This window comes from Mobula birostris, chromosome 10 (assembly GCF_030028105.1).
Source record: "Mobula birostris isolate sMobBir1 chromosome 10, sMobBir1.hap1, whole genome shotgun sequence".
In the NCBI taxonomy this organism is placed as follows: domain Eukaryota; kingdom Metazoa; phylum Chordata; class Chondrichthyes; order Myliobatiformes; family Myliobatidae; genus Mobula; species Mobula birostris.
In genome coordinates this window covers 17,598,769-17,607,446 of record NC_092379.1, presented here as the reverse complement: position 1 = coordinate 17,607,446, position 8,678 = coordinate 17,598,769, and the positions used below count along the sequence as shown (strand labels likewise).

At 53.6% G+C, this 8,678-nt stretch overlaps 1 protein-coding gene across 1 annotated transcript; it reads right to left on the bottom strand.

Annotated features, from left to right (window-relative positions):
* Positions 1-908: 908 nt before the first annotated feature.
* LOC140204447 (uncharacterized) lies at positions 909-6,090 on the bottom strand. The gene is made up of 2 exons (XM_072271174.1): positions 5,864-6,090; positions 909-5,314 (listed from the first exon to the last, which is right to left on the bottom strand). Exon 2 carries the CDS (start codon positions 5,144-5,146, stop codon positions 3,632-3,634), a length of 1,515 nt encoding a protein of 504 aa, XP_072127275.1. The 5' UTR covers positions 5,147-5,314; positions 5,864-6,090; the 3' UTR covers positions 909-3,631.
* Between the last annotated feature and the right edge of the window lie 2,588 nt (positions 6,091-8,678).

Genomic DNA, 8,678 nt, shown 5'->3' with positions numbered 1-8,678 from the left:
AACTACCAGAAGCTGGAGGAAGTGCTGGTCGTGCCAGTAAGGACCCCCACCACCCAGGATACCTCCCTTCTCAACACTGCCATTGGGAACGAGGTACTGGAGCCTCAGGACCCACATCACTGGGTTCAGGAACAGTTATTACCCTTCGACCATCAGCCTCCTGAACCAGCGTGCATAACTTCACTCATCAATTCTGAACGAATTCCACGACCAAGGACTCTGGAACTCCTGCTCCCAGTGTAATTTATTTAACTATTTAGTTATTTGCGTGTAGTGTTTTTTCACTATCGGAGTTCCTGATGAATCTCAAGGTTTTACGTGGTGAGATATCTGTACGTTGATATTAAATTTACCTTCAACTTTGAGGTTGGAGGCCACCAAGACAGAATTTGGGGTGTTGCTGCTCGGAGCTGAACTTGGCCTTGGTCAGACACGTCAGTAGGAAATGGGAAGTTGAATTGAAATGGCTGGACAGCGGCTGATCCTGCCTTTTGTGGCTGAAAGTGTGAAAGTGTTGGAAGAAACTGCTCCCCAATCTCCTTTGGGTGTCAGCGATGCAGAGGAGGCCGCTCTGGGACCACCAGATACAACAAACTCGCAAGTGAAACGTTACCTCACCGGGGAGGACTGTTTGGGGTTCTGAGTGGTAATGGGGAGGAGGTGCAGGGGAAGGTTATAAGTTAAATATTATTCTCCTGTTCTGGTGACCCTCTCAGTCACTCTCTCCTCCTCACTCACCCTGATGACCTGCCCATCACCTCCGTCCGGTCCCCTCTTCTCCACTGTCCTACCCGCTCAGATTCATTCTTCTCTAGACCTGTACAGTCCACCTGTTACCACCAGTTTCTCCCATCGTCCACCCCCCACATACCCACCCACCCACCCTCCTACACCTCACCTGTACTCTCTAACCTGCTCCTCCCCTCTCCCACCGCTGCCCCCTTCCTTTCCAGTCCCGATGAAGGGTTTCAGTCTCAAACTTTGGCTGTTTATTTCCTGCCATAGATGCTTGCTGAGCTGCTGAGTTCCTCCAGCACTCTGTGCACATTTGCTCAAGATTTCTGGCACCCACAGAACCACTTGTGTCTCTGAGCTATAAGGAGACTGGACAGACGGGGAGCATACATTTGTGGTGAGCGTGTCCATGAGGATTTTGGAGGATCTGTGTGGAACTCTTCCATCAAGATATTACTAGCTGGATTACTACAGGTAGAGGGAGCTTCTCTCTATGTCTGACTTGCAGAGCATGTGATGGGCTGTTGTAGAAGGAGCTTTGCTCCTTGCCTAACCACGGGACATTGTTTTGGGACGCTGTGGAGGGAGCTTCACTCTGTGTCTGACCCCGGGACACTGTGTTGGGATGGTGTGGAGGGAGTTTCACTCTGTGTCCGACCCCGGGAGTGTGTGATGGGACGGTGTGGAGGGAGATTCACTCTGTGTCTGACCCCAGGAATGTGTGATGGGACAGTGCGGAGGGAAATTCACTCTGGATCTATTGCCAGTAATTACCTTCCTCACCGTTAATTTTGTTCTGGGACACCTGCTCTTTGTGATTTTTGTAAATGACTTGGATGACAGAGTTTAAGGGTGTGTTGGTAAGTTTGCAGATGACACGAGGGTTGGTGTTGTGGATACTGTAGCCTGTTGTTGGTTACATCGGGACTTTGACAGGATGCAGAGCTGGGCCAAGAAGTGGCAGCTGCAGTTCAATCTGGAATAGTGTGAAATGACTCACTTTGTCAGGTTGAACATGGAGGCAGGGCACAGGGTTAACGGCCGGATTGTCAGCAGTGTGGAGGAACAGAGGGAGCTTGCGGCCTATGCCCACAGAAACGGCAAAATTACCCTTCAAGGTGATCGGGTGGCTGAGATGCCATGCGGTGTGATGGCCTTCACTAGTCGGGGAACTGGGCTCAGGATGGCGAGGTAACATTGCGGCTCTATAAACCTCCGGTTGGACCAGACTTGGTGCATTGTGTTCTGTTCTGGTCGCCTCAGTACAGAAGAGATGAGGGAGCTTTAGAGAGGGTGCAGAGATTTGCGTCAGGATTAGAGGGCATCTCCTGTGAGGAAAGGTCGATGGAGCTAAGGGTTTTCTATGAAGAAAGATGAGAGGTCAAAGGCACAGAGTGGACAGCCAGGGACATTGTTCCAGTGTGGAAATGGACAATTCAAGGGGACATGATTTTAAGATGATTGTAGAATGTACGTGGGGTAGGTGTCAGAGTGAGCTTTTTACAGAGACTGGTGGGGTCGTGAATCACGCTGCCAGGGTTGGTTCAGGCAGATACGTTGGGGACACTTACAATTCTCTTTGATAGCAGTAAGAATGAACGAACAATGGGGGAAATTTCAGATTGGTTTTAGAGTAGGTTCAAATTTCAGCAGAGTTGAAGGGCTGGTGCTGTACTCTGCTGTGTTCTGTTTATGTTCTAATGGGCATCTGAAAGAACACTGATTTACAACACGAAAACACGGCCCAGAATTTCTCCAATGTCCCACAACTGACATTTACAAAACACACCACAGATACCGTCCTGGGCCAATCCAATGGCGCCCCCCACAACCAACACCTCTCCCACCCTCCGAGCCCCAGAGTACCCCAGCCTGGAATGTATCGTCATTGAGTCCAAATCCCGAAACTTGGACTGCAGTCCGCTCACCCCAGGAGGGACGAAGAGACTTTGGAGAGGGTGCGGAAGAGGTTCACCGGGATGCTGCCTGGATTCGGGGGCGTGAGCTATGAGGGGATAATTATGTTGCTGTTTCTGGAGTGGCAGAAACCAAGAGCAGACCTGACAGAAGCTTAAAAGATTATGAAGGTCACAGAGGGCTGATATTTTTTCCCCAGGGTGTGAATGTCTAATAGGAGAGGGGACAGAGTTAAAGTGCAAAGGGACAAGTTTAAAGGAGATGTGCGGGGTCAGTTTTAGATATTTTTACACTGTGAACAGATGCCTGGATGGTGGTAGGTACAACAGAGGAGTTAAGTTTGCCCCTAGACGTGCAGGGAGCGGAGGAATGTGGACAAGGCATAGCCAGAAGTGACTGTGGGCCGAATGGCCTGTACTGTGACCACCAATCATATCCGGATGGAATCCCATCTCATCCTCCTGATCACAAGATTTATCACAAGACAAAGGAGCAGAAGTAGGCTATTCGGTCCATCGAGTCTGTTCTGCCACTCCACCATGAGCTAAACTATTCACCCATCTAGTTCCAGTTTCTGTCTTTCTCCCCACTATCCCTTGATACCCTAATTAGATACCTCAGAAAGTTTGCTGCCAGACACACGTGCCCGTGCACGCACGGCTGCCTCGAGAAATTAATTTGCAGTTGGTGTCACACCCCCTTCATCTTCCCCAGCCCCAGACTCTATCCCCAGCCGAGACCCTCGCGGAACTGATTTACCTTTGCGGAACGCGGGAGGAAACCGGACCAGCTGGTGGAAGCCCACAAGCTCCAGACACACACACACCCACACACAGACGCGCCCAGGTGTGGGACGGAAACTCCCGCCGCCCGAATGAATACCACGTCCTCCCGACCCACCTGGGTGAGTCCACCTCTGTGCCAAGAGTTGGGAGGACGGAGCGAAGACCCACCCCCCGTCGGGACGAGTGTTGCCGCTTTAGTCCGTGTGAGTCCGCTGGTGGCTCTGCAGCTGCCACGACCACGCGAAGCACTTGCTGCAGACCGGGCAGGCGAAGGGCTTCTCCGCCGCGTCGACAACCTGGGGGGCTGGCAGCGGCGAGGGGTGGGTGAGGGCCTTGCCCCCCTCGGGGTGGGGGAAGGGCCGCTCGCCGGTGTGGGCCCGCCAGTGCGCCAGCAGGTGCGAGGCATAGGCGAAGGTCTTGGCACACTCGGGGCAGGCGAACGGCCGCTTGCCGGCATGGGCGCGGCGGTGTGCCAGCAGGTTCGCGGTGTGGGGGAAGACCATGTCGCAGTCGGGGCAGGGCAGCTTCTTCTCCCTGGCGTGCAGCCGCAGGTGGGCCTGCAGGTTGGAGTACCGGACGAAGGCCTTGCCGCAGACGGTGCAGGAGAAGGGCCTCTCCCCAGCGTGGATCACGTGGTGCTGCTTCAGGTGCACGGGGCTCTTGAAGGCCTTGCCGCAGTCAGGGCAGGGGAAGGGCCGCTCCTCGGTGTGGACGTGCCGGTGCTGCATTAGGTTCGAAGCCGTGCTGAAGTTCTTCCCGCAGTCGGGGCAGATGTAGGGCTTCTCCCCCGTGTGGATCCGCCGGTGAGCGTGAAGCTCCGACGACCGGGCGAAGCTCTTCCCACAGAGAGGGCAGACGAAGGGCTTCTCTCCAGTGTGAACCCGCTGGTGCTCCAGGAGGTGGGCAGACTGGACGAAGGCCTTGCCGCAGTCGGGGCAGGAGAAAGGCCGCTCGCAGGTGTGGGTGCGCCGGTGGGCCTTTAGGTGCGAAGAGCGGCCGAACGTCTTGCTGCAGTCGGAGCAGGAGAAGGGCTGCTGGCAGCTGTGGGTGCGCTGGTGCTTCTGCAGGTGTGAGGAGTAGCTGAAGGTCTTGCCGCACTCGGAGCAGGGGTAGGTCTGCTTAACGGTGTGGGTGCGCAGGTGCGCCTGCAGGTGTGAGGAGTAGCTGAAGGTCTTGCCGCACTCGGGGCAGGGGTAGGTCTGCTCGACGGCGTGGATGCGCAGGTGCGCCTGCAGGTGCGAGAAATGGGTGAAGACTTTGCCGCACTTGGAGCAGGAGAAGGGCCGCCCGCAGTTGTGTATGCGCTGGTGCCTCTGCAGGTGGGAGGAGTGGCCGAAGGCCTTGCCGCACTCCGGGCAGGAGAAGGGCCGCTCGCCGGTGTGGGTGCGCAGGTGCGCCTGCAGGTGCGAGAAGTGGGTGAAGGCCTTGCCGCACTCGGGGCAGGTGACGATCCTCTCCCCGGTGTGGATCCGCCGGTGCCGCGAGCGGTCCTGGCTGCTCTTGTAGGCCTTGCCGCAGACGTCGCAGATGAAGGGCCGGATCTCACTGTGGGCCAGCCAGTGGCGCCGCAGCGTGGACTGGTAGGCGAACACCTTCCCGCACAGCGTGCAGGGCAGTGGGCCCTCCCGGGCGGGCCTGGTCATTTGCACACTTCCATCCTCCTCAGATGCAGGTATGTCCACAAGAATGTCATTGGGCAATTCTTCCATCGTGTGGTGGCCACTGTCAGTCAAATCCCGGCACTCCCACGTCACTCTGAAGGATCTTGGTATGAATGTTTGCTCTTAACTTTCTCTGCTCTGATGCCCTACTTATGCTCTGCAAGCTGCTGTGGAGAGCTGGTACAAAACAATCTTTCTCAGCAGAGTCGGTGATACCTGAAAGGACAAACAGAAGGCTTCTCAATTATAGGTTCTCGGCAGTAAATTTTACAGTTTTTCTCTGAAATTGCAATACACAATTCTGTTTTAACACCTCGTGTACAGCATGATCTGTCTGGATGGCACACACACAAAACCTTTTTAACATATTCCAGTAGAAGTGACAGTAATAAATCAAAACTTGTACCACTGTGCCGAAGATCGCGTCCCCTATCACGGTATATATGGTTCCGCGTCTCAAAGCCATATAAGTTTTCTTTTCCCCCGGCTTCCTTTGAGCAGAGGACAAATTTATATCTGTCCTCTGCTCGAAGGCATAATAGTCTAGAATATTAAAGGAGGTGGGAGTAAATACAGGCGCTAAACAGACTTGAAATCAAACTACTCAGGGCAAGTAGGTAAAGCTTAATCAGCAGAAATGCTGCCGAACATGGATTGTCTTGCTCTGCTGCAGGAGGATGGCGGACACTTTTCCCACAATGCCCAGCGGGCCACAAACAGCTCTATGTGACCAGACAGCGAGCTCCGCACCGCAAGTAGACTTACCGAGGGCAGTGCGCATGCTCGGGCGTACGGGCCCCCACCCCCTCGCTCCAGTGTAAACCACCCGCCCCGGAACCTGCGCGGTGGACAGGCCCCGGCTGCGGGCTCCCACACAGCGGCGGGGCGGGAATCGCCAACGGGGACCGGCGCGGGGCGGGGGGAATCCGTGGGAAAATCCGGACCAGATGGGCCGCGCAACCGGGAAGCAGGCGCCGCCGCAGCCCGTTGGCCGAATCGACACCCCACGTGATCACCGCGCCCGCCCACACTGTGACGCTTCGGAACTCCCTGCGCGTAGCCCCTGATTGACAGTTCGCTTCACCAATCCCGAGCACAGGCCGGGCTCAGCCTTCTGTTTGTCGTCCAATTAATTGGACGGCCGAGGGGCGTACCCGGGGCCCGTTGATTCATGGGTCGGCTGGGCAAGTTGCCGGCGCTGGTCGGTCATCGAAGGACCCAGTATCGGTTGTCACGTGTACCGCGATGCAGGTTTAACTCGCATGCAGTTTATAAATCATTGCACAGCGCACTGTAGAACAGAAGCAAGGGCAACAAGAGCAGAAAACTGCGCCACAGGGAGACAATGCGGTGCAAGGTCATAACGAGGTAGATAGCGAGGTCGATAGTCCAACTTGTGAGCTACGCAACCATTCAGTGGTTTAGACCAAAGTGCAAAGTACATTCATTATCAAACTACGTACGTATCACCAGATACAAACCGTTTTCTTGCGGTCATACTCGGTCAATGCAAGAAACACAATAGGACTGCACCCACTGCAAAAGGACGGACAAACAGCCAGTGTGCGATGGACAATAAACTGTGTAAATACAAATAAACAAACAATAAGTATTGAGCACGTGAGATAAACAACCCTTAAAACTGACTCCATAGGTTGTGGGAACAGTCCAGTGAAATTATCCCCTCTGATTCAAGAGCCTGATGGTTGCGGGGTAATAACTGTCCCTGAACCTGGGGGTGTGAGTCCCGAGGCTCCCGTACCTTCCTCCTGATGGCAGCTGGGAGGAGAGAGCGTGTCCTGGGTGCTGAAAGTTCCTAATGATGGGTGCTGCTTTCCTGCAACAACACACTGTGTAGATGTGTTCAATGCTGGGAAGGGCTCTACCCATAATGGACTGGACGGTATTCACTACTTCTTGTAAGATTTTCCGTTCAAGGGCATTAGTGTTTCTATACCAGGCTATGATGCAAATAGTCAATATACTCTCCATCCAAAAAAGTTTGTCAAAGTTTTAGATGTCAAGCTGTTTTTTTTTTGCAAGCTTCTCAGGAACTAGAGGTGCTGCCGTGATTTCTTCGTAATTGTACTAACGTGCTTGAGCCAGGACAGGTGCTCCGAAATGAGAACACCGAGGATTTTAAAGTTGCTGACCTTCCCCACCTCTGATCCTCCGATGAGGACTGGCTCCAATGAGGTTGTTGTTGTGACACCGCTCAGCCAGATTTTCTCCCTCCTGATTGGTCATAAGTGCAAAGCGAGTCGAGCAGGGGGCTAAGCACACAGCCCGGTGGTGTGCCTGTGCTGATGGAGATCGTGGAGATGTTGTTGCCAATCCCAACTGACTGAGGAAATAGAGGATCCCATTACACAGGGAGGTATTGAAGCCAAAGTCTTGCAGCTTATTGATAACTTTGATGTCAATAAGCTTATTGATAAACCAGAGTGTTGTTTGTTATGTCTCCCTCTCGCTGTGAAACGGAGACATCTCTTTCTCCCTTATTAGGGAGAAAGCCAGCCTGTGGCATGTCCAATGCCGGGTGAACAAGTAGTCTTTGGAGTACTACAAGTGTGTGGCTTTGCTCAAACACGAAGAAACCTGCAGATGCAGGAATTTCAAGCAACACACACAAAATGCTGGTGAACGCAGCAGGCCAGGCAGCATCTCTAGGAAGAGGTACAGTCGGCGTTTCGGGACTAATTGAAGGAAGAGTTCAGTAAGAGATTTGAAAGTGGGAGGGGGAGGGGGAGATCCAAAATGATAGGAGAAGACAGGAGGGGGAGGGATGGAGCCAAGAGCTGGACAGGTGATTGGCAAAAGGGATATGAGAGGATCATCAGGAGGCCCGGGAGGAAAGAAAAGGGGGAAGGGGGAGAAAGCCCAGAGGATGGGCAAGGGGTATAGTGAGAGGGACAGAGGGAGAAAAAGGAGAGGGGGGGGATAAATAAATAAATAAGGGATGGGGTACGAAGGGGAGGTGGGGCATTAGCGGAAGTTAGAGAAGTCAATGTTCATGCCATCAGGTTGGAGGCTACCCAGACGGAATATAAGGTGTTGTTCCTCCAACCTGAGTGTGGTTTCATCTTTATAGTGGAGGAGGCCGTGGATAGACATGTCAGAATGGGAATGGGACGTGGAATTAAAATGTGTGGCCACTGGGAGATCCTGCTTTCTCTGGCGGACAGAGCGTGGGTGTTCAGCGAAATGGTCTCCCAGTCTGCGTCGGGTCTCGCCGATATATAAAAGGCCACATCGGGAGCACCGGACGCAGTATATCACCCCAGGCGACTTTGTCTTTGCCGTTGCTTTGCTCACGCTTGGGTGCTCGGTGACGGGTGCCGATGCTTTTTTTTGCCGGTGGGGGGAGGGGGGAATCGTTGCTTGCTGCCGCTTACGCGCGGGAGGGAGGGGAGCAGGGGCGATGAGCTTTGGGGGCTCTAACATTTAACTGTCATTCATTCTTTGGGGGCACTCCTCTGTTTTCAGGGATGGTTGGGAAGAAAAAGCATTTCAGGATGTATATTGTATACATTTCTCTGACATTAAATGTACCTTTGAGGGGATGATTGTATTGAACCTC

Excerpts from the sequence above, each read along its gene's own strand:
- LOC140204447 (XM_072271174.1), bottom strand. The coding sequence starts at position 5,146 with ATGGAAGAATTGCCCAATGACATTCTTGTGGACATACCTGCATCTGAG.